The 20,749-nt window shown below is 48.3% G+C and overlaps 10 protein-coding genes across 10 annotated transcripts; 6 read left to right on the top strand and 4 right to left on the bottom strand.

Moving 5' to 3' along the window:
• The first annotated feature begins 395 nt into the window (after positions 1-395).
• On the top strand, positions 396-1,409 carry LOC128713398 (death-associated inhibitor of apoptosis 1-like). The gene has a single exon (XM_053808257.1). The coding sequence runs from the start codon at positions 396-398 to the stop codon at positions 1,407-1,409; it is 1,014 nt and encodes a 337-aa protein (XP_053664232.1).
• A 1,613-nt stretch (positions 1,410-3,022) lies between these two features.
• LOC128712982 (uncharacterized) lies at positions 3,023-3,671 on the bottom strand. Its single transcript, XM_053807847.1, has 2 exons — positions 3,207-3,671; positions 3,023-3,133 (listed from the first exon to the last, which is right to left on the bottom strand). Exons 1-2 carry the CDS (start codon positions 3,669-3,671, stop codon positions 3,023-3,025), a joined length of 576 nt encoding a protein of 191 aa, XP_053663822.1.
• A 443-nt stretch (positions 3,672-4,114) lies between these two features.
• Positions 4,115-4,798, top strand: LOC128711735 (uncharacterized). Its single transcript, XM_053806619.1, has 2 exons — positions 4,115-4,345; positions 4,421-4,798. The coding sequence occupies exons 1-2, from the start codon at positions 4,115-4,117 to the stop codon at positions 4,796-4,798; spliced, it is 609 nt and encodes a 202-aa protein (XP_053662594.1).
• Positions 4,799-5,273: 475 nt separating this feature from the next.
• Positions 5,274-6,557, bottom strand: LOC128713568 (protein THEM6). The gene is made up of 3 exons (XM_053808429.1): positions 6,404-6,557; positions 5,687-5,901; positions 5,274-5,609 (listed from the first exon to the last, which is right to left on the bottom strand). Exons 1-3 carry the CDS (start codon positions 6,555-6,557, stop codon positions 5,274-5,276), a joined length of 705 nt encoding a protein of 234 aa, XP_053664404.1.
• Positions 6,558-7,428: 871 nt separating this feature from the next.
• On the bottom strand, positions 7,429-8,156 carry LOC128711453 (uncharacterized). The gene is made up of 3 exons (XM_053806329.1): positions 8,055-8,156; positions 7,873-7,995; positions 7,429-7,788 (listed from the first exon to the last, which is right to left on the bottom strand). The coding sequence occupies exons 1-3, from the start codon at positions 8,154-8,156 to the stop codon at positions 7,429-7,431; spliced, it is 585 nt and encodes a 194-aa protein (XP_053662304.1).
• Positions 8,157-10,182: 2,026 nt separating this feature from the next.
• LOC128715488 (uncharacterized) lies at positions 10,183-10,945 on the top strand. The gene is made up of 3 exons (XM_053810394.1): positions 10,183-10,317; positions 10,388-10,510; positions 10,589-10,945. Exons 1-3 carry the CDS (start codon positions 10,198-10,200, stop codon positions 10,943-10,945), a joined length of 600 nt encoding a protein of 199 aa, XP_053666369.1. The 5' UTR covers positions 10,183-10,197.
• A 1,825-nt stretch (positions 10,946-12,770) lies between these two features.
• On the top strand, positions 12,771-17,635 carry LOC128715487 (uncharacterized). Its single transcript, XM_053810393.1, has 3 exons — positions 12,771-13,773; positions 17,184-17,347; positions 17,417-17,635. Exons 1-3 carry the CDS (start codon positions 12,771-12,773, stop codon positions 17,633-17,635), a joined length of 1,386 nt encoding a protein of 461 aa, XP_053666368.1.
• Positions 14,958-16,522, bottom strand: LOC128715486 (putative alpha-L-fucosidase). The gene is made up of 3 exons (XM_053810392.1): positions 15,465-16,522; positions 15,145-15,394; positions 14,958-15,083 (listed from the first exon to the last, which is right to left on the bottom strand). Exons 1-3 carry the CDS (start codon positions 16,520-16,522, stop codon positions 14,958-14,960), a joined length of 1,434 nt encoding a protein of 477 aa, XP_053666367.1.
• A 581-nt stretch (positions 17,636-18,216) lies between the features above and the next one.
• On the top strand, positions 18,217-19,067 carry LOC128715011 (general odorant-binding protein 66). The gene is made up of 4 exons (XM_053809892.1): positions 18,217-18,456; positions 18,527-18,790; positions 18,858-18,885; positions 18,967-19,067. Exons 1-4 carry the CDS (start codon positions 18,217-18,219, stop codon positions 19,065-19,067), a joined length of 633 nt encoding a protein of 210 aa, XP_053665867.1.
• Positions 19,068-19,491: 424 nt separating this feature from the next.
• On the top strand, positions 19,492-20,300 carry LOC128714521 (general odorant-binding protein 67-like). Its single transcript, XM_053809396.1, has 4 exons — positions 19,492-19,536; positions 19,601-19,792; positions 19,859-20,110; positions 20,184-20,300. The coding sequence occupies exons 1-4, from the start codon at positions 19,492-19,494 to the stop codon at positions 20,298-20,300; spliced, it is 606 nt and encodes a 201-aa protein (XP_053665371.1).
• Positions 20,301-20,749: the final 449 nt, after the last annotated feature.

Raw genomic sequence — 20,749 nt, forward strand, 5'->3', positions numbered from 1 at the left:
AATTGCATTTCTATCGGTGTGTTTAAATTTCCCACAATTATCCCGACAGCAACTCACGAAGATGCACGACACGAGGAGTTAGAAGATTACCATTCGAGAATCGTTTGGTTGAAATGGTAAATAATTAAAGGAATTTGTTCTTTTTTATTTTAGATATCGCAACGGATGCTAGAAGGCGGTGCATGGACGGCAACCATTACTAAAGATTCACGAATTAAGTTAGCTGTAAATGACGGAACGGAATAACGTCGACCAAAAACGATTGTACCATAAACAGATCGTAACGTAAAGTGAACCTCCAAAAGAAAAGCTCCAAACAGGCCTCAACTTACATTAGCGGTGTGCAGTGAGTTCTTGTTCTTTGTTGCCCACTGAATTGCGTACTAAGTGGATAAATGGAAACTGCGGTATTGGAATGCAAACATCCTCACTCGCGTGAAAGATCCACTTCTCGGTCCGAACCAGCAAGGAGCCTTAATAAGGAGATTGATCGGTTAGAAACATTCCATTTCTGTCCACCGTCAATCTCATCTTTCATCTACAACAATAAGGAGGAACTAGCACGGTGGGGGTTCTTCTACGTCGGACAGCCAGATATGGTGAAGTGCTACTTTTGCAAGCTAGAGCTTGCAAACTGGGAACCGAACGATGAGGTGACCCACGAGCACCGCAAATGGTCGCTTTACTGTCCGCTGATGACGAAGCGTCCCACGAACAATGTGCCGATCGTCGCGAATTTTCTCGACTTTCTGGAGGACATTGTTCCGGACGTAACCGGCACTACGGATGAGAGAGCAACCACCAGCTCAGCGGCAACGTTTGCAATACCCCGAAGTGTCGAGCCGGAACCCGAACCAATCACCGTGCTGGAAGATTCTGTACCGATCTACAACCCGAAGTACCCGGAGTATAAGATGGAGGTGGAACGATTGTCAAGCTTCAAGGAATGGCCGAAATCGATGAGGCAAACTCCCGCGCAGATGGTCGACGCTGGTTTCTTCTACACCGGCAAGGGTGATATCGTGAAGTGCTTCTGCTGTGGTGGTGCCTTAAGGGACTGGCTGAAGGACGATGATCCATGGGTGGAGCATGCAACCTACTACAGTGGGTGCTTTTACGTCAATCTGATAAAATCGGCCGAATTTATACGCGAATGCCAGACGAACAAATCGAAAGATAACAGTGAGGTGAAAGGTGAAAATGATATCCCCAAAGAGGCGGAACCCGTTGCTGCGGAACCGGAGGATGACGATGAAAAATGTTGCAAGCTTTGCTACGTTAGGCCGTACGATACAATATTCATGCCCTGTCGGCACGTCGTGGCATGTGGGAAGTGTGCATCCGCCACCGTAAGATGTCCGTTGTGCAATGAACCGTATGTGAACATTTTGCGCATCTACCTTCCGTAGGGATAGTTAGGTAGTCGCTTTTGTTGTCGCGTGCAAGTAGTATTCTTCATGTACGCATTCAGATCAGTTGATGAACCATTTCAATTAGTTTAGAAAATGCTTCCAATTGATGATGGATCACCGTGAGTCAGCTGCGCAGTAATGAAATTTACAAAGTTATTCACATAAATCAGGGTAATTCACTGAGTGGAAGAATTCGTGTTCTGAATTCCTCCGAAAAATTCTTTGAGTTCAACCTTGACTCAGTGCTGAAGCAAATGCTTAGCGTTTGCAGAGTTCCTCAGTTGATTGGTACACTTGAAATTTGAAATAAACGGAACGTTCAGGAGTGAACACGTACAGTGTCTGTTTCAAGTTTATTCTCAAAACTCCTTACCGTAGACGCCTTCTCCTGCAGCGCACCGTTAGAGGCACCCAGTCGAAAGCGCTCGAATTAGCGCCCTCTGCTGGGTGCTAGCGCAACTTACATCCTAATCACTACGTTCGTAGCACGATCGCGCCGTTACAGCGTGGCGTGTACACTTCACAACTGTTGGAACAGAAATATAAGTTTACTAATTACTAGTATAAGATTTACGAATTTCCAAGGAACTTAAACGACTGACAAAGGAGACAGCAGCAGCTACAAGATGCTTCCAACGGAATAGAGTGTGCAAGACATAAAACTGTATGTTAAGGGATGGAAATTTTTAAATAAAGTATTGAAAAATGCCATCATGCCATACAAAGATATACTAGTTATTTATAAAATTAGTTTACAGATAAACGGTATTACTAGAAATATGTAATGTTTTTTAAAATAATCTTCTTCCAATCAATAACATGCTGATGATATTTTTTTGTTGAAAATATATCTGAAATGGGCAACGGATGGGCCCTTCCTTTTTTTCTAGCTCCAAGGTTCTGGGATCGAAATGCTTCTCTTCTAAGATAGGTCGTTATTTTAAAACAGAGAAAATAAGTCGGAGCGGGTCGGTGGTGTATTTGGTAGCGGTGTCGTTCTTTACAGGGCAGGACCGGGACAAAATCCCATCCGGGATTTCACGAAAGAAGGACTGTCTATCTTTCCTTTCTTCCGTCGGCACAACAACCTCAGATTAGGTGGGTAAATTAAGTCAAAGGAAGTCAGAAATTGCAGGCCTTAGCCCTTTTGAGGTTGTGTTGTGCCGGTAAGCAGGAGGAACTAGGTGAAAGATAAAGAAGAGAAAATAATGCTGTACATATTCTTTTATCTTATCTTTATACAGCTGACATATTTGCGGATTGTGCAAGATACCGTCGATAAATATTGTGCGCTAGAGAAGACTGTGACCCTACAAAACAAGTTATATATAACCAACCAATGTCTAAGAGCCTTCAGCCTTTCCAAAACTTTGTGTGTAAACTTTATTAAAGGTTCAAAACATTAGTTTGACATTCTTGAATAACAAAGGGTGGTCAAGCGCTGACGCTTACCACATTCTTCATATCTGACTGTAATGCTTTAAACATTTAAAAACATGTGAAAGCAACCAATTTATTGACCTTTTTGTGCAAAACACTCTCATTTTAGGTTTGATTGTATTCTGTGGTTCGTGCAGTGTGTACCGCTAGCAATCCGTGCAACGCTTAAACTACATCGTGCCGGCATTTGTGAAGAACGATCTCACGCTGCATTCCGAGGACTTGACCGCCGTCTGCAAATCAACGCACCTAGCATTGGCGACATCGTACCCTATGCAGTCCTGAAAAGTAAGCACGAGACAAAGGTATAGACAGTGTGCGGCAACGTCGAAGCGCGGTAAATGCCCATGTTACCAGCAACCACGCCTTCACCATGCACTCGAAGAACTGTTCCAGCCGCTCATCGCACACGGTACGCTGGAAGTCACCGTCAAACGCGTTGCCGATGACGAACTCAAACAGTTTGCTTTGGCATTGCTCGTAGTGTGTGCTCAGCTTCGGCGCGACGGCTATCAAGCTGGACACCGTCATCGACATGCTGCCCAAAATCTTTTGCGTCCGGAAGTTTTGCAACAGACAGTGCGCGATGCAGGGCTTTGACAAGCAGTCGATAATCGTGTTATGCAGACCGAGAAAGCTTTGGCAACAGCTTTGTGGCCTAACGTCCCGAAGCGGGACTGCTTCCGGGCACGTAGAATTCTCTGGCTGTGCTTTATAGGGAGATATGGAACCGTAGTATTCACTGGCCGGCGTAGGATCAACCAGCACATAAACGGTACACAACAGCAGCCCAAACTGGACGGTCGAAAACGGTGCCATGTTATTGGATTACACTTACACTGTGCCTTGGTAAGCCGATCGTTGTGCGTTTTATAAAGTTGCAATAGTCGAATTAGCGGCAATCAGCAATTTCCCCGAAGGTACGTAATGATCCGTGAACGCGCAGGTGTTGCTACGACACGTCATAACGTTGGCACGTTGATCATGCGGTTGATCATGCGGTGGTGTCGAAAATAATGTAATTAATGCACAATTTTTGGTGCTTATTTCCAGAATCGGATAGAATGTGTCGAAAAATGGGTTGTTCACAACAAGCGTTATTATAATTCCATTACCAACGACGAGCGTTGGAATCATCCGGATGTTGCATCGAGTATAAATAACTCCCAGCCATGAGCGTTGGATCATTCAAGCAGCGGATCAGCATCAGTTCCCGATAAACGAACAAACGAAGAAAAAAACTCGTCGATTCCATCAACAAGATGAATTCCGTCTACGGTAAAGTTTTGCTGATGGTGGTGTGCAGCACGCTGCTGGTTAGCGTAACCGGGGCTCCCAACGCTTGCGGCAAGCTGGATCTGAAGACGGATCCATTCACCTGCTGCACCATCCCGAAGCTGCTGGACGTGTCCATCGTGAGCACCTGCTTCGAGAAGTTCCCGATCGATAAGGACGCTGCGGATAAGGGTGCCGGTGGTATACCCAAGACGGAGGTAAAGAGGTTCTCTGGGGTTTTTTTTTTTTCGTCTCGCTACTAGCATACTAATGACGGCATTTTCCATCCCCAGTGCATGTCGGAGTGTATTTTGAACAGTACCGGCATCTACAACCGTCGTGGCGATGTCGACGAGAAGAAACTGAACAGCGTGTTTATCGACAGCCTGCCGGAGAACAGCCCATGGTTGAGCGTGGTCCGCAAGGCAATCAAGGAGTGCACGGCGAAGGCAAACAAGCAGGACAAGGAGTTCGAGAAGGCCGTGGCGGATCAGAAGAAAAGTGCCGGCAAGGGAACGCAGGTATGCAATCCGGAGGCCAGCTTCCTGGTCGATTGCATCCACACGACGGTGTTCAGCGATTGTCCGACCAACTTGCGCTCGACCTCAACGGAATGCGATGCCATCTGGAAGTTCCTGAAGCAGTGCCCATTCAGTGCCCTCCGCCAGTAGGCTGCGGGGTCTAGAACGCTGCTGCAGCACGTCAGATGACGCAACATGGGTGATGGGTTCTATACACAGTGCGCTGCTTGATGTCACTCAGCACCGGCAGAAAACGAACATGGTCAAATAAAAAGAAACACTTGAAAACGTAACGGACGAACATTGCAGGATTGAAGTAGGAGTTGTAGATGGCCGCATGCAGACCAGACGTTAGAAAATTTTATTTTCCATTTGTTAACTACCAGAAGAAGGACCAACAACGATAGAGATAGAAAGTTAGTTAGCGAGTACGGGAAGGGTTCTAGTGCGCAGCTAGTGGGACAATCAACCTTCGTTCACGCGCTTTGCACTGGGCAGGAGGATAAAATAAGGACTTTGCGGTGCACAACACGAAAGCGGACCCAGTAACAGACGACACTCGTCTGAAGTGCGCCGCGGCATGCTTTTGGACACACCAGAACGATCGCGGGAGCGGGCATTATGCTCAACATTCACTACGCAGGCTTGCGCTCGAGATATCGTTCCACTCGAGCCATTTGGCCACCTCGGGCGGCAGATCGGGCTTGGAGAGGCTGGCCGTATCCACGCCCGCACCGGTTTCCACCTTCTCCAGGCACTCGGTCGAGCTGGTGTTGGTGGCCGGTAGCTTCTTCGGTGTGCACTGCACAACAAGGCCACTCTTCAGCAGCGTTGCCATCACGTCCTCGACCGAGCATTGCATGACGCGCTGACGGCACAGTGCGATACAGTGGATGAACCCATCCGCTCCACCGAGAAACCGATGCTCCATGAAGATGGATTGATTGTCCCAGTACACGATCTGTGAGATGATGCGAACGATCGATTAATTCCACGATCACCAAACGGAACAAGGCTAGGAATGATGCGCTTACTTACCCTCGAGCTGATCGTGAAGCGTGTAAAGGGACGAATAAACCGTCGGTAGCGTATCGTGGTGGCACCCTGGACAACGGACCCGCCTTTACTACGGATGGTCCGGTAGAGAGATGTCCGTTCGTAGAAATCCACCCGCGCAAAGTCTATCTCACGCAGATAGCGCGCATTGTTCATGTGGTACAACAGTGTGTCGATGTCATTCGTTAGACATAGTCCTTAAAAAATGGGATAAAGGGAACTGGTATGAAGATCTTCTAGCATTCTCATGGCCATAAATGGAAAAATTTTTCTGACACTATTCAAATCTTCCAAATAGACGAGACCCGCTCTATATATGAAGATTTTTACATATTGATCGTATATAATTGTGATTATTTCCACGTATCAGTTGAGAGGTTTTAGTTCTACCCTTATCGCAAACGGTGTGGCATTACAGCAAATCAATTCCCCACCTCATGTGTTATGCATGATGGAAAAAGCAACGAACAATGTCTAATGACTTGTGTTTGCCCCGTTTGCCAATGCCAACCGGTGGCGATCGAAACCACACAACTACTGGTGCTAAATTTAGCCTAGCACTTCGCGTAATAAGCCATTTCTTCGGGAGGGGCGGGGACTTTCTTTATGGAATATTGAACTATTGCTCTGCGTTGGGACGGAACAAAACAACGTTTACCCATTCGGGGCGAAAATGGTCACCTGCTGAAATGTACTCACCTACAACGGTGCCCGTGTCCAGAATGTGCATTCGCTTCTTAAGAAAGCGCGCCGACACAACGCAAAGGCACATCCGCAGAAAGTAGTGCAGCTCAAACAAGGCATACAGGGCGACCAACACACCGAGCACAATTCCCAATGCGGTGCACAACATTCTGTTTCCTTCGCGGCAGCCGTGTACGCTAAGACAGAGGGGGAGCACGATGTCCTGGTCGGGGCACCACACGGTTAAACGCACGCTGTGTTACCCAAGTGGCTAACGATGGTCGCCTGTTCTCTTCGTTTCCGTGATCCGTGGCAGGTCTCACATTGCTCGGGCTGAATCTCGCAACAAAAGGGCAACCGAATGTCCGGTGGTAACACAAGCCAGGCCAACAAAAACCGACCGCACAGTTCACATCATTTCTTGCACTCGCTGAATCGATGACGGATGCCTGGATGGAGCCTTTTTGACCGCAGTGACGGTATCCAGATGACAGCTAGGTGTATCGGGACGCGTGTGCGAGCGTATGTGTGTTTCGCAGGCGGAAGCGTAGTGTAGCGCAGCAAGGACGAACGGGGTGGGCTAGCTATGGTGGTTTGTTTTGGTTTTGGTAGCGCATGCGCTACTGCGATCTGCGATGTCGAACGATTTTGGCGTGCACTTTCGGAACGCACCAATACACGTACAGCAACCGTTGGGGAAGGGGGTGGGTGGGAACAGCGGGTAAACAGTTGCAGTGAGAATGTGTGCTGAGATGATGAGAAAGGATTTCTCACACTCAGTTTTCATAACGGTCGATTCAAATATGAAGAAATCATTTTGAGGGTAATATTGAAAAGGAAGTTGCTAACGACTAGTAACTAGTTATTGTTGTATCTCTGGTTTATATCCTTGTTGTATTTAATAACTCTTCTTTCTGGTAATAATACAACGTGACTAATAAGGAGCTGCCGTAGTGCATTGGTGCGTTGTTTATTGATATGCCTGTAAAGTTAACTGCTTTAAAACTCATTCGTCTGCCGACATGCAAATAGGAAGTCGCTTACAAGAATGGACACTTGCTATGGTATGTCTTCAGCTTGTTGCAGTCATCGTTCACGGTGAACAGTTTAGCAGGACACTCCGCAAACAGCGTCATCCCCATGCAGGCCAATATCGTACCGGAGATCGGATGGCAGATCTGTTCACCTTCGAAGGCGGGCGTCAGCTTCGCACCCGCCTCAATTTCCTCCTTGATCGTGTCCGCCATCTTGAAACAGCCATCGATCGCGTCCAGCGTGATTTGCTTCCATTCGAGCGCCATCGTTTTGGTCGAACCGAGGTACAGCTTGGTCAGTGCGTCACGATCCAGCTGCCCGTCGGCGTAAAGGTTCGTGGAGTTCATTACGCACTCCGCTACGCACTGTTCATTGCGGAGAGAGAGAGAGACAGATTGTACACATACATGGTCGTGGTATTGCGAATCTGTCTCGTGAGGTGTACTTACACAACCACGTGGTATGCCTTCCAGCGCCATCTGGCGTTTAGTTTGTGCGATCCATTTCGAATGGCAAGCCATGAACGCGCTGGGTTCAACGAGAGACGGCGTAGCACAACATTCGGCTGCATTCTGAGAGTGAAATGCGTAGAGGTTAGCTTGTTTTTTAACCTATAAATATGAGGCCTTACCTTCGGTACAGGAGGTCCTTTTAGGCAGGGATTATCAGCAAACACTGTGTGGAAACCGATAACGCTCAATGTCACGATCGTGACGATACTTTTGGTCACCATCTTGTGATTTTGTGCCGCACAGTACAACTTCTTGAGCAGTGAGGATCGTCTTGCTCTTTTATACGATCTCAACACGATGCTACTGACCAACTCGTGAAGCAGTTGTCAATCAAAAAGAGAAAAACACAGCTTGTCATCCACACAAGACGCAATGTTGACGCCATCTTTTGGTTAAGAAGTGAACATAAACCAACTGTTATTAGTGTCGTATTTAAGTGTTCGCTTCTGTCGGTAACATATTCGACCTGCATCAGCTTGATCAAACTGTCAGATCGGCGGAGGAAATGTCAGTCACATTAAAAGGTAGGCGTGTATGTTTACTTAGGTGCTTGGAGTGCTTTAAGTAGCTTCCTACCTTCGCCAGTTGCAGTGCATAAGAGAACTGTATCTTGATTAGATACAAAGATATGGTGAGTTTATAACAGCTTGTACTTATTATGTGTGTTCCAGTACTTAGATACACCTCTGAGACATCGATTATGTCCAAAGCTGTCGAAACGCTCTTAGCCGAGTTCGAGAGAAAGATGACTCCAATGTGTGAAAGGACAATAGAGGAGTCGCTACAATGACGAGGTATACGACGAACTCACTATGGTACAGCGGATTAGACTCGGCGTGCTCCTGTGGGTTGGTCACGTCATGCGAATGACACCGGACGACCCAGCCCGTATAGTCCTTCTAGGTCTTCCACATGGACAGAATTGGGATGGCGTAGTAGTGTTGATGAGGTCGCCAGAAAGGCAGGGAAATGGATTGGCTGACGACGGCCCTCGACCGTGAGTGGTGTACAGGACTTGGTGACTGCAGCAGGCCACGAAACCGGATAAGTAAGTTAAAAGGTGCTTATCATCATTATTATTGTACGGTAAAGTGGGCAAATTTAGCAAACGAAGTGCCATTTTGGCGATAGTGGTTGAGTCACTAATAAAACAAACAAATGCTTAGCCCCCTAACCCACTTTACCTGCCTTCTCAATGAAGATTGTTACAATTAATCGAACAAAAAATCTAACAAATAACCCAAATGGCAATCATCGTTGCGAACAATACGCCAAGTATCAATGGTGTGGTGGTGCTACTCAGATAGCGCTTCTAAGTTGAACGTTATGCAGCGAAATCATAGTCATCCATAATTCACCGATTATAAGGCGACATCTGACAAAACGGCACAAGATAGGGATTTACAATTAGTAAGATAAACAGACTGCACTCAATTACAGTGATAGCATTTATGGAGTGTCATTAGCCAAACGAAGAAGGGTTTTCAGATGAACCAAAACAAACGTTCAGTGCAAAACTCCGCACTATAAACGCAGCCTCGTTTTAGTGTTTTCTAGGTTGGCAAATGGCGTCCGCATGTCTGCACGCAACTGAAGTAGTTGAAAACTGCAGTTTCAATAAGTCGTTCAGTGTTATTGTGTGTGAGTTGCAATCCCCTGCACTTTTACAAAATTACAATGAACACAAAACAAACAAACTGACATGACCCTCTGGCATTTTTTGCAGCTACCGCGTGGATTGCAATAAGTGAACACAACAAAAACACCGGAACAAACGATGCTACCGCTGCTACGGTGAGATTATACACAAATTATATCCAGACAACCTGCACCAGAGTACACGGCTACGGTATCATTCCGATGCCTACCTATCTATTAAATGCCGCACTTTTCTATACCAACAGAAAGCGCCAGATTTTTGCATTCAAAGCCATGAAATACGTCGATTCCCTCCCGCACAATGAGTGGACACTTTTGCCGTTGAGTTCGATTCGATTGCTGACAGATGCTAACGAGCCCTTCGCCGTCGTTTAACTCCATCATGTGGATGCTTTGTCGTGCATGTGGCAAATACGCATAATGATTGCACACTCATCAGTGCCCCGGCGATCATTAGCCATGCAAAACCCGCCCCCTGCGCTCGGTTCACGTGCATATGATAGTGCCGGTTGACATCTGCGGACGAGTAGATCGGATATTGGGATAAAAACGAAACCGACCCATCGGACGGCGATCTCAGTTTGCAGTCGAACGTGCGTGGCGATGGGACAGCAACGGCGTTTCATGTTGAAGTTGGCAATGTGCTTGCTGACTGCCGGTGCGCTGGTACAGGTGGCCATTGCTGCCAATAACCCCTGTGCGGCCGGTCCACCGGTTGATACGGTGAGTGAAATTAGCGGAGAGTATTGTTTCTTGCCCGTTGCGTGACGTCTTCCCTAAACGTACCTTATAGAACCCGGCCGAATGTTGTCCGACACCGATGCTCATGGATGGTACCATCATGATGGACTGCTACCAGAAGTATGGCGAGCAGACGAAGAAACAGCTACAGATGGATGGCATTCCACGTGGATGTGTAAGTGTGGGGAGGGCAGAAACGGATGACGTGATAGCGGTTTAATTCCCACTCGTCCCTTTCTCACAATCCCTTTAGTGCATTGCCGAGTGTGCCATGAACGCGACCAACATGTACGCGGACGGTATGCTGAAGCGGGACGATCTGTCGAAGATGTTCATGGATGCGGTGAAGAGCACGCCGGAATGGATGTCGCTGGTGCGGGATGCCACCAACGCTTGCTTCGAGCTGGCGGAAAAGAAGAAGGACGAAATTGAGGCCGGCGCCCTGCTGGAGCCGAGCTTCGAGGGTGAAAAGATCTGTCATCCCATCTCCGGTACCGTGCTGCGGTGCATGGGCATGATGATGTTTGCCCAGTGTCCGGCGTCCATTTTCAACGTGAACGATAACTGCAACAAGCTGCGAGAGTACGGCAGCATGTGTCCGATGCTTTAGTGGAACGTGCGAAACGTGTGTGCTTGTGTGAGAAAGTCATGGTGGCAAACAATCGGTAGCTGGTAGGTAATAGTGAGAATAAATTATGTATTGTGCAAATTATGTTTGTAATTTCATTCTTTTACTTTTGCTTGGAAGTGCATGTACAAAGTAACCTCAAAAATTTCAGGAAGTTTTGAAAAGTTTGGAATTTCCTGTAAACGAGCGGTTGGTTCCGAAAATTCGAACATTAAAACGACGTTAGTCCCGCAATGTATGCAACCAGCGCTACAGATGTTTTCTGTGCAAACGTACATTCATCCTGCTAGGTATGCAATCCGCACTACATGAACAAAATTTTGAAACTGAACGGAGGTTCAAATTGAAAACGGTGAGTAATTTTGTTTATAAATTAATTTTTATCATAATTGGTAGTGAAATTAATGCTGTTTCAAGTATTTACATAAATAACCTTAAATCTGTTTAACTTAACATATTCCGCTTCGACAAATCTGTAAAACGTCACTTCTTTACTTGGATAAAAAAAAACCATCACGGCTAAGCAAATAAACAACAGCCACGTGAGGGGAGATTTAATGGGCATGTTGACAAACTCACAAACCACAACCATTTGCAAATAAAGTCGCCAATTAGTTAGAATAAGTACAAGCTGCCGACACCAGAAATAGATGTCGTAATGGGCAAAAAAAGTTTGTGGTGCTAAATATGCATATAAGCATGTCCGAAAAAAATGGATATTTCCATTCATAAAAGGTTACAAAGTGTCTCAAGTACGGAATATTATTCTATTCCAATGAAAAGGGCGGTTTTTTTTTACTCATGGGCACTAAACATCAGAAGGCGCTTTGTTCTGATTACTCGGAAAGATTAATTATTTTCTCAACAATACTAATAATAACTTACAACGATGCGTAATTACACATGGTTTGGGTAATTGGAATTGGGTAATTCAATTCCATTCCATAAATTGTGTCTTCCGTTCTCACGCGTGAGTTCTGCGACAGCTGTACAAATAACACGATAAATTGGACAGTAATTATTCAATCAAAATCGTTATCTCGGGTCCAACAGCAAACAGACATTCTTCGCAAACAGCTTTAATTTCGACTGTAAATACAAACAGACGCGCGTAATCCACACCGGACATTGGCTGATCTTTTAATCGGCCACCGTCGATTGATAACAGCCCAGGCAGTGAGCCTTTGCTTGAACACCTGTTGCACCTGTTTCTGAGGTGTGAATCACTCAACAACAGAAGCGAGCGCCACATCTGCCAGGTGTGCGCGATAGAGTGATTTATTTTCGAATGTCTCCTTTATGGTGTACCCTTGGGGTCGTTAAGATAACGATTCGGACGATTGTCATCCACCTAGATTCCTCAGGAAAAGTTTCTACTCGAACACCAAACCCAATTGAATATTCGGTTAAATGTCAACCGTCCAAAATGGCGCCAACTCTCGTTCGACACCGGTCGGCTGTGGCGCTACTGACAGTTGGATATGGGATTCCTTTCTTCTCCGGCCAGCCAAACACGAGCTTCGCGTGCATATGCCACCACCACAAAGCTCATCTCTAAGGCAGTTTGTTTTTCTATCGAACTGCAGCTCACAGCGTCGCCAAGATGTTTGCGGCTATTACGTCGAAAAGAAACAATCGCAAAGATGGGCGAAGGAGACAAAAACACAGCTGACGCTCGCTAAGATGTCTACGCGAAAGGAAGTTTGCGGCGCTACCGAGCGGACAGTCTTGGTGAGAATCGCACGGCAAACGGACGCGTCTGTGTGCCACTATTAGCGACAACACAACCGATTCGGTGAACTTCCCAATGTGCAGTGGTTGGAGAACGATCTTAGTAGCCGTGTGCGTTGCTGCGGCTACACTCACCGGCAGCACAGCCCACGCAGATAGCTGCCCAATATATCTCACCATTTTCGCCCTCGGACGCTCGGTCGAGGATTCGCCGCTGGTGATCAATTGGGGTCCGGGATGTGAACATCCGCCGGAATGGATCGGACTGTACGCGGAGAACCCGGCCCTGTCGAACGCTTCGCCGGTCGCGACAGTCTTCCCGAACGGTGCGCCCGGCGGACAGGTGGTGAGTGAGATAAAGTTTGGCCGTCGGAAGCTACCGGGCGGTTGGAGCTACGAGCAGGTCCTGCAGCACATACCGAAGCGACGGAGCAAACCGATCTGTTTCGATCTGTACCTCACGAGCTACGACGATGCCGGCCAGCTGCAGTACTTCGACTGTCTCAAGATCCGACCCACGTGGATGTTTAGCGAACCGGGGCTTGGCAATGTGTCGCTCCGGGAGCTGTTCCTGCCCGGGACGCACTGTTCCGGTTGCTACCAGACGCGCACCAACGTTGGCAACGCGTTCCTGAAGAAGATCGGCTTCCGGCAGAGCATGGACGTGTGGGGTCAGCTCGTGTTCGGGGTGCGCTATCTCGATTTCTCGATCGGGTACTACCCATCGCACAACGGCACACGCAACTTTTGGATCATGAACGAACACTTGCGCGTCGCATCACTCGCCCCGATCCTGCAGGACATCCGCCGGTTTGTGATCCTGTCCGAGGAGACCGTATTTCTCGACTTCCGACGATTCCCGCTCGGTTTCCACAACAATCCCGAGCAGCATGCGGCACTGCTGTCGCTGGTCGAGCAGGAGCTGGGCGATTTGGTGTACCGCCGGCCGACGGTCGCATCCGGCGAGACGGGGACGATGGACGATGCGGACGGCGAGTCGTACAATCTCACGCTCGGGGATATGCGCCGAGAGGGAAAGTACCTACTTATCGCCTACAATCACGAGGCCAGCTTAAATGGTAAGTCAAGCGAGAACAGACGGGGCACGGTCAATCAGCGAGTGTCTCGATAAGCGATTATTCAATTGTGGACCAACGGTTGTCGTCGGTTGGTGCAGTTCTGTTTCATCTCTCGTCTAGTGCGCCGGAATGACTACGTTGGCTGTTCAGCGTTGCATTGTGTCGTTCGTTTCGTTCTCGAGCAGCTCACCATACGAGACGATAACAAAGAGCTCCACACACAAGAGCGGCGAAAAAAAAAATCGTAGAAGTACGACCGCATGCCATCTGCTCGATTGCCCCGCAAACTTCCTATTTTAGCTAATGAGCATTAAACTAATCATTTCGCTTAGTTCCGACACCGGTGCGTCCTTCGCCCGTTCCGCGACAATGGATGGCTGGACGCATAAAACAAACGTGATCGTGCGGGCACCCGCGCGTGTAGGATCGCGGCAAAGTGTCGAGCTCCATTCAAGGGCCGACAGCGCTCTTCATCGTCGAAAGCAAAAACGTGACGTTGGTAAGATGTGCCACACTAGTGGCAGCCCGTGTGCCCCTTCCGGTTTACCTAGAATGATGCTTTCTTGACGCAGCAGCGGCCTTGACATTCGTCGGCTCGTCCGTCTTGGGACTGTCGTTCCAAGCCCGTTACGACACCGCTTGATCACACCGACACCGATATCGATCGTAGGCCGTTTTTCGTCCTCCCCGTGTTTTGCGAACCAAACCCCAAATACGCCGACACTGACCCACATTCGACCACACAAAACGGTTAGCGCACGACCCAGCCGTGTCGTAATGGATTAAAATTTGTCATGACAAATCGCCAAATCTGAGGACAAACGGTAAAGGAAACAGAAACCAAAAAACAAAAAAACACTCTGTTCCCACCCGTCTGACGCTTTTGCGGCGATGATACTCTTTTCGATATCTGTGTCTGTTTTTGGGGGAATTCGGTACGAGCATACCCCTAACGAACATGCAAACTAGCCCGCGATGGAACGCCGGTGAGAAAGTCGGCGCTCAGTGTTGTGGCTTTTTATAGCCTCCGACTGGTAGTAGACTCCCGTGCCCACATCTGCCGAAATGCCGTTTGCTGTTGCATAAGGCCGGTTTATTACTACCAATTAAACTGCTCCACAATTAGGCGACAGCGGCGGATCCACAGTCTACAGCAACTCACGCGTCGTTGCAAGCTCCGTAGGTCATCCGTTTAGGGGCCACCGGGAGGACAGCGTAATCTTAAGCGTCCATGCGTGGTGGAGCATTAGCCGGTCGATTTCATTCTTGGCAGGGAACTCCACCAAAATGCCATCATCCGTCGGTTTCCACTAAAACGGGAAGCATTTGGTGTGAGAAGGGTGCAAAAGGTCACTGGCTAGATTGACCTACCTTTAGGGCGGTGTTGAATCCAAGCATCGTGATCTGTACGATCTTTGTCACCCGGTTGCTGAAGGCTCCCAACCGCACGCTGTTCGCTTTGTACGGGTAGTCCAACACGATCGCGTAGATCGTGCGGAAGTTGGTGTCCCGCCGGGTGGAACCCTTTGCTGCCGTGTACCAAACACTGCCGGTGAGTGTATCGTTCTGGTAGTCCCAGGGTTGCGATTTGTAGATCGCTTCGCCGTTTACTTTTAGCCAGCTGGAAGACGCTCAAAACGTTGCTCAGTGACGGGGAGGAGATCTGATTAAAGGGTCTATTGCTACCTTACCGTCCCATATCGACGAGCCGCTCGGCAAAGATTGGATCGATGGTGCCTGCTTTGGTTGGGCCAACGTTGATCAGGATGTTACCGCCACAGCTGACCGTGGTGGCGATCTCCCCGATCAGCTCGTCCGTGGTGACGAAATCCTCCAGCCGCGCATTTCCCCGATGGCCCCAGCTCTTTCGATCGATCGTCATTGCATTTTCCCACTTGTGCTTCTGCAGTACGCCGGGGTTGTAGCGATCGGAGCAGGTGTGAAAGTCACCGTGCAGACACAGCGTCCCCATGCCCCAGCGATCGTTCGTAACGATCGTGTCCCGCACCGGGCTGTCGTTGTACAGCCAGGTGAAGAACTCTCTCGCCTTCCAGTACCCGTCGGGTGCCTCCCAATCGCCATCACTCCACAGCACCTCCGGCCGGTAGGTGTTGATAAGTTCCTGCAGCTCGGGCCACACCTTCCCATCGACGTACTCCCGATGGAGGAAGGCAAGGTCCCTGTCGCGGATGTACAGCCGGTTAAACCACTCGAACAGTGAGTAGTACACACCGAACGTCAGCTGCCCGGTGGCGCGAACTGCTCCGGCCAACTCGCCCACAATGTCTCGATGCGGTCCGACGTCCATCGAGTTCCAGCCGAACGTATGCCGCGACGGCCACAGGGTGTAGCCTTCGTGGTGTTTGCTAGTCAGCACCACGTACCGTGCACCGGACCTAACGAACAGATCGGCCCACTCGGTCGCGTTGAACAGTTCCGCCGTAAAGTCGCTCGCAAAGTCTTGGTACGTGAAGCCGGGCTTGTAGTTGCTGTTCATGAACTGCACGTACTCGGTTGTGTTGCTGCCCTTCCAGTTGATCCAGAACCATTCGGACCCGTAGCTAGGTACCGCGTACACGCCCCAATGTATGAAGATGCCCACCTTCGCATCGTCATACCATTTGGGTAGGGGTCGCGCATCTAAACTTTCCCAGGTCGGTTCGTACTTGCCGTCGAGCGCAGTGGTCCGGGCCGGCCAACAAATCAAGCCCCACACGAACAAACACACGGACGTCCTCACTAAACCCATCCTCACTGGACAATAACTCACTTTCGCAGTGCCTCCGTCCAAAGGGACGCCCCAGCCTCTTAAACTGTGCTCACTATCTCTCGCTCGTGGCCTTTCTCTCCTGCACTGAAGCGGCCTATCTAGTAGCACAAATACGCCTATTGACAATGCGCCATGGACAATTTGTTACGAAGATTGATTACGCTTGTTGGCTCATTGGCTTTAACCGATAACGTGTGTGGTGAAGATCAGCAGCTAGAAAGGGACCCCCGTTGTACACACTCTCCCTACTTTGCAGTGCGCTACACTTGCTCCATGGTTTCATTGTGTATTTAAATCTTCTGTCTTGGCACAGTGGTACTGGCCCTTTTTTGGTCATTAAACACCATTTTCTTTTTCTAAAGAGGTCAAACTTATTAGGATCTTTTCAATTTTTAGTAAATTCTCTTCATTAACAAACAGAAAAGTTATAAAAGTATGTTGAAATTTAAATATGAAATAATTCATTATGACCATTATCTTTCCTACTGTGATTTTCTCGTTATATCGTTAAACATCGAAAAACATCGCCGCTCTCAGACGAGCGCGCGAAAACGGAAAGAGACAAAAGCGCTGTGGATCAATTTGGGATTTATCATTAATTTAATCAATTTATGTGATATTTTTCCTTCATTATGTTTAGAGTCGGAAATTGTATGGAAACCGTGGAAAAAGCACTCGAGCGCATTCCTCAAGCACACGGAGCTGGGTGAGTTTATGCAGAATTTATTCGCCCAAAAGCATCCGGACGCACCGCGAAACATCGGCTGGAGTCTACACGGTGTCCAGGGTTTCCAGGGCAGTTACGTAAGTAAACGAGACCGGTAACAAGTTTGGTGCTGGTGGATTGATAACATTCGCTGCCGGTGGTTACAGAACGAGGAAGATGCCACCTATCTGATGCCCGCGGAACGGGCCAGCATCGTGAATCCCAAGCTGATGCAGCTGCTGAGCGGTCCGTGGAGTCAGCGCGCGAATGCGGTGCTGGTGGATTACTTCACCAACACGAATCTGGTGGAGCTGGCGGTCAGCACGAACCGCTACAAAACGCTGCGCAATCCGCTGAGCGAGGCGGTGGTGTTGGACATCCAGTGATGCTTCCACAGTCCAAAGTGTTGAGTCTCTGCGGTAGGGAACGGTTCCGCGTTCCAGCATTCATCGGAGCGCAGGGTGGAAGCAGTGGAGCATTCGCTTAGTTCATACGATTATTAGTATGGTTTCATTGTTCGTTTACGGTACTGAATAAATGTAATATTAAGATGTAGCGCTTAAAATACACACACCCATTTCATGGAAGAATAAAGGAGGAATAACTTATAAACATGCGTTAATTACGGTGGATGCCATCAATCACTGATGCACCGTCAGCATCAGCCTCTGGGTGACGCCTATGGCTAAGGTCATTCCGAATGTTCCGAATGACCCCTCTGCTAACAATGGAGTTTCATACAAAAAGGTGAGCATTGAGCAGAACCGATTACGATAATCAATGTTTACTTTTGACGTGCCTCCAAACCAGAGCATAATGTACCACAAAAAAAACGAGGTTTTGAAGGTGATAAAAAAAGGAATATCTGGCTAGTTTTTGTGCCACTTTTGCTACGTATATAACAGCGGTAGATACCTCCAAAGTGCGTCAGTTCGTAGGGGAAATTCGAATCTGAACCTTAGTAAAGATGGCTACCACGATCAACTGCATCCGTGCGTGTCCTTGGGCTAAGGTTTTAGTACTGATGTGGCTCGTACAGCTCGCCACCGGTGAAGTGAGTTCCGTATGCAAGAAGATACCTGCGATAGCAGCAGAAGACAGCGAAGAAAAGTGCTGCAACATCCCCGAAATGTTCCCGAACGAGACGCTTCACGCATGCATGGGAGAATTCGAACAGTCCAGTGTGTCGCAACTGCAGAAAAGCTGCGTAAGCATTACGGGACGCGAACGCGCTCCGGTTTGAGTGAATTGCCTTTGTCTCGTTTCGAAATATCCAGAAATTTGCCACCTGTGTGCTGAAGAAGCAGAACCTCGTAAAGGCCGACAACCGTTTGGACGCGGAACAGATCAAGGCGTACATCAAGGACAAGGTAAAGGCATCGGACGAATGGAAGAGTCTGATCGAGAAGGCGGTACTGCAGGAGTGTTTGCCGATGGTGGAGAAGGACAATGCGATGGCGAAGCAGATGAAGGAAGCGCTCAGCGACTGTGACCCAATAGCGGGCCTGACAATGGCGTGTGCTGCTGCCAAGCTGTACTCAGTAAGTCAAACCATCCGCAGGATAGACTGAGAAGTTGCAAACTACTAATGGCACTTGGCTATTGCAGAACTGTCCCACCAAGGATTGGACCGGAAGTTAGTATCGCCACGGGTTTAAGTTGTCATGAAAATCGCATTGCGGAAGTCCCCCACTAACACTCTCTCTCCACGACACAGGTCCCTTGTGTGACGAGTGGAAGACATTCTTGTCGAAGTGTTCCACCACGATGGAAGATTTGAACGAAATGTACATGCTGGTAGAATCGCAAAAGATGTAACAGGCTGGTTGAGACACAAACACAGCAAACGTCACTCGGATAGATGTTGGACCATCGGCATCGGCATTGGATTTAGACACCTTTTGGCTTAGGAGGAGGATAACGAATTGCCCCCCTTCACCCCCCAAAAAGTGTGTGACATTTTGAACCAAATAAAATCTTTATCGTTTTTATCTACGTTTTACGCATTGCAAAAGAAAAAAAAAACAAACAAGTTGTTTCTATTACTACCTTTAGCATTAGACTTTGTAACACACTTAGATTGGTGTGATTTAATTATTTCCCCCTGCGATTACCAATCGCGTTTCCAAGCAACGATAATAAAATGATGGGTTTTTAATGCATTTTTAACAAGACACGCATTAGCGTTTCGGGTATAAATTGGCCACTGAGACAGTACAGCGCTTGAAAACAATCGTCTAACATGGACCGGTACGTGGCGCTGCTTGGTGTGATGGTGCTAGTAGTGGTAAGTGTCATCCAGGTGTGCTAAGCGTTGAGAAACCCTGACATTTGTTTATTCGTACGTGCAGACGGTGGAGCAGGCGATGGGCCTTCTTCGGCATGATCCGCTCGGCTGTCACAATGGTACGAAGATTACGGTAGACGAGTGCTGCGCAATACCGGCACTGGCCGATAAGACCATCGTTGAGAAGTGCAAATCCGAACATTCCTTCAAGCCACCGAAGAAAGACGCTAAAGAGCGTGGTCCTCATCCAGGAGCGGTAAGTGCGCTTGACCACCGTGATCATGGCACGTCATTTTTATTTACACTCTTTGCTCGCTTTTAGTGCATCGCTGAGTGTATTCTGAAGGGGATGGGTGCCTTCAAGGATAAGCAGATTGATGGTGCCGGGTTTAGGAAAGCCATCCAACCCGTCGTCAAAGCCAATGCCAACTTTGCTAAATCGATTGAGGATGCAGTTAAAGCGTGCGAACAGCGCACCAACATGGATACGGACTTTTCGGTCAGTACGGACAGTGCCACCTGCAGCCCGGTGGGCAAGCTATTCGTTAACTGCGTTTACGGGACCTTGTTCGAGGTGAGTCTGAGCTGCGCCGGGGTGAGGTTCGGTCGAGAACACCGTGCTCAACATCATTACCACTATGTTTCAGCAATGCCCAACGAGTGTCTGGCAGAAGAAGGACGAATGTACGCTGCTGAAGGACAAGATCAAGAAGGGTTGCCCGTACTTTGCCATGCGCAAACACCGCCGTATGCGTCCAACCTAAATGGCAAAGGTTCGACAAAACCCGTTCGCAACTTAAAATAATAAACAAGCGCAGCAATAAATAACGCAGCAGGCAGTGTGTGGGCAGTTCGGCTCACGGCTTAGCACAACACAATGGACACTGATTATCGCGAGCAGGGTGATCGTAATTGTTCGAAATTAATAAATCCGACAAATGTCCCCAACAATGGTACGGTAACAACAATTGGTTCGGCAGTCTGCATCGCCTGAAAACTGTCAAGGTCGTAGGACGTAGAAAAAGCATTAGCAATCGCCCAATTGGGCTGGGTTTAAATTCAGTCCAAATTGCAGGTAATGTGAGATAGAAAAAGATTCTAGATTTGTGTATAAAATGTGATGGGACTACACAAAATCCAGGCCAGAAGCTACCAAACAGCCACCAAACGAGGAAGTATCTTCCCTGCCTTTGCTGTCTTCGAACATCTCATA

This window comes from Anopheles marshallii, chromosome 3, assembly GCF_943734725.1.
Source record: "Anopheles marshallii chromosome 3, idAnoMarsDA_429_01, whole genome shotgun sequence".
Taxonomy (NCBI): domain Eukaryota; kingdom Metazoa; phylum Arthropoda; class Insecta; order Diptera; family Culicidae; genus Anopheles; species Anopheles marshallii.

What these genes read in the sequence shown, in the direction of transcription:
- LOC128713398 (XM_053808257.1), top strand. Translation starts at nt 396, where the DNA reads ATGGAAACTGCGGTATTGGAATGCAAACATCCTCACTCGCGTGAAAGA.
- LOC128712982 (XM_053807847.1), bottom strand. Translation starts at nt 3,671, where the DNA reads ATGGCACCGTTTTCGACCGTCCAGTTTGGGCTGCTGTTGTGTACCGTT. An exon ending in TGGTGAAGGCGTGGTTGCTG is followed by an intron (nt 3,134 to 3,206) that starts GTAACATGGGCA and finishes CTTACTTTTCAG; the next exon opens with GACTGCATAGGGTACGATGT.
- LOC128711735 (XM_053806619.1), top strand. Translation starts at nt 4,115, where the DNA reads ATGAATTCCGTCTACGGTAAAGTTTTGCTGATGGTGGTGTGCAGCACG. An exon ending in GTGGTATACCCAAGACGGAG is followed by an intron (nt 4,346 to 4,420) that starts GTAAAGAGGTTC and finishes TTCCATCCCCAG; the next exon opens with TGCATGTCGGAGTGTATTTT.
- LOC128713568 (XM_053808429.1), bottom strand. Translation starts at nt 6,557, where the DNA reads ATGTTGTGCACCGCATTGGGAATTGTGCTCGGTGTGTTGGTCGCCCTG. An exon ending in GGACACGGGCACCGTTGTAG is followed by an intron (nt 5,902 to 6,403) that starts GTGAGTACATTT and finishes CCATTTTTTAAG; the next exon opens with GACTATGTCTAACGAATGAC. An exon ending in GCTTCACGATCAGCTCGAGG is followed by an intron (nt 5,610 to 5,686) that starts GTAAGTAAGCGC and finishes ATCATCTCACAG; the next exon opens with ATCGTGTACTGGGACAATCA.
- LOC128711453 (XM_053806329.1), bottom strand. Translation starts at nt 8,156, where the DNA reads ATGGTGACCAAAAGTATCGTCACGATCGTGACATTGAGCGTTATCGGT. An exon ending in AAGGACCTCCTGTACCGAAG is followed by an intron (nt 7,996 to 8,054) that starts GTAAGGCCTCAT and finishes TTTCACTCTCAG; the next exon opens with AATGCAGCCGAATGTTGTGC. An exon ending in AAGGCATACCACGTGGTTGT is followed by an intron (nt 7,789 to 7,872) that starts GTAAGTACACCT and finishes CGCAATGAACAG; the next exon opens with TGCGTAGCGGAGTGCGTAAT.
- LOC128715488 (XM_053810394.1), top strand. Translation starts at nt 10,198, where the DNA reads ATGGGACAGCAACGGCGTTTCATGTTGAAGTTGGCAATGTGCTTGCTG. An exon ending in CCGGTCCACCGGTTGATACG is followed by an intron (nt 10,318 to 10,387) that starts GTGAGTGAAATT and finishes CGTACCTTATAG; the next exon opens with AACCCGGCCGAATGTTGTCC. An exon ending in ATGGCATTCCACGTGGATGT is followed by an intron (nt 10,511 to 10,588) that starts GTAAGTGTGGGG and finishes CAATCCCTTTAG; the next exon opens with TGCATTGCCGAGTGTGCCAT.
- LOC128715487 (XM_053810393.1), top strand. Translation starts at nt 12,771, where the DNA reads ATGTGCAGTGGTTGGAGAACGATCTTAGTAGCCGTGTGCGTTGCTGCG. An exon ending in TCACGAGGCCAGCTTAAATG is followed by an intron (nt 13,774 to 17,183) that starts GTAAGTCAAGCG and finishes CATTATGTTTAG; the next exon opens with AGTCGGAAATTGTATGGAAA. An exon ending in AGGGTTTCCAGGGCAGTTAC is followed by an intron (nt 17,348 to 17,416) that starts GTAAGTAAACGA and finishes CGGTGGTTACAG; the next exon opens with AACGAGGAAGATGCCACCTA.
- LOC128715486 (XM_053810392.1), bottom strand. Translation starts at nt 16,522, where the DNA reads ATGGGTTTAGTGAGGACGTCCGTGTGTTTGTTCGTGTGGGGCTTGATT. An exon ending in CGGCTCGTCGATATGGGACG is followed by an intron (nt 15,395 to 15,464) that starts GTAAGGTAGCAA and finishes AGCGTCTTCCAG; the next exon opens with CTGGCTAAAAGTAAACGGCG. An exon ending in GATTCAACACCGCCCTAAAG is followed by an intron (nt 15,084 to 15,144) that starts GTAGGTCAATCT and finishes TTCCCGTTTTAG; the next exon opens with TGGAAACCGACGGATGATGG.
- LOC128715011 (XM_053809892.1), top strand. Translation starts at nt 18,217, where the DNA reads ATGGCTACCACGATCAACTGCATCCGTGCGTGTCCTTGGGCTAAGGTT. An exon ending in CGCAACTGCAGAAAAGCTGC is followed by an intron (nt 18,457 to 18,526) that starts GTAAGCATTACG and finishes CGAAATATCCAG; the next exon opens with AAATTTGCCACCTGTGTGCT. An exon ending in CTGCTGCCAAGCTGTACTCA is followed by an intron (nt 18,791 to 18,857) that starts GTAAGTCAAACC and finishes TGGCTATTGCAG; the next exon opens with AACTGTCCCACCAAGGATTG.
- LOC128714521 (XM_053809396.1), top strand. Translation starts at nt 19,492, where the DNA reads ATGGACCGGTACGTGGCGCTGCTTGGTGTGATGGTGCTAGTAGTG. An exon ending in GTGTGATGGTGCTAGTAGTG is followed by an intron (nt 19,537 to 19,600) that starts GTAAGTGTCATC and finishes TCGTACGTGCAG; the next exon opens with ACGGTGGAGCAGGCGATGGG. An exon ending in TTTACGGGACCTTGTTCGAG is followed by an intron (nt 20,111 to 20,183) that starts GTGAGTCTGAGC and finishes ACTATGTTTCAG; the next exon opens with CAATGCCCAACGAGTGTCTG.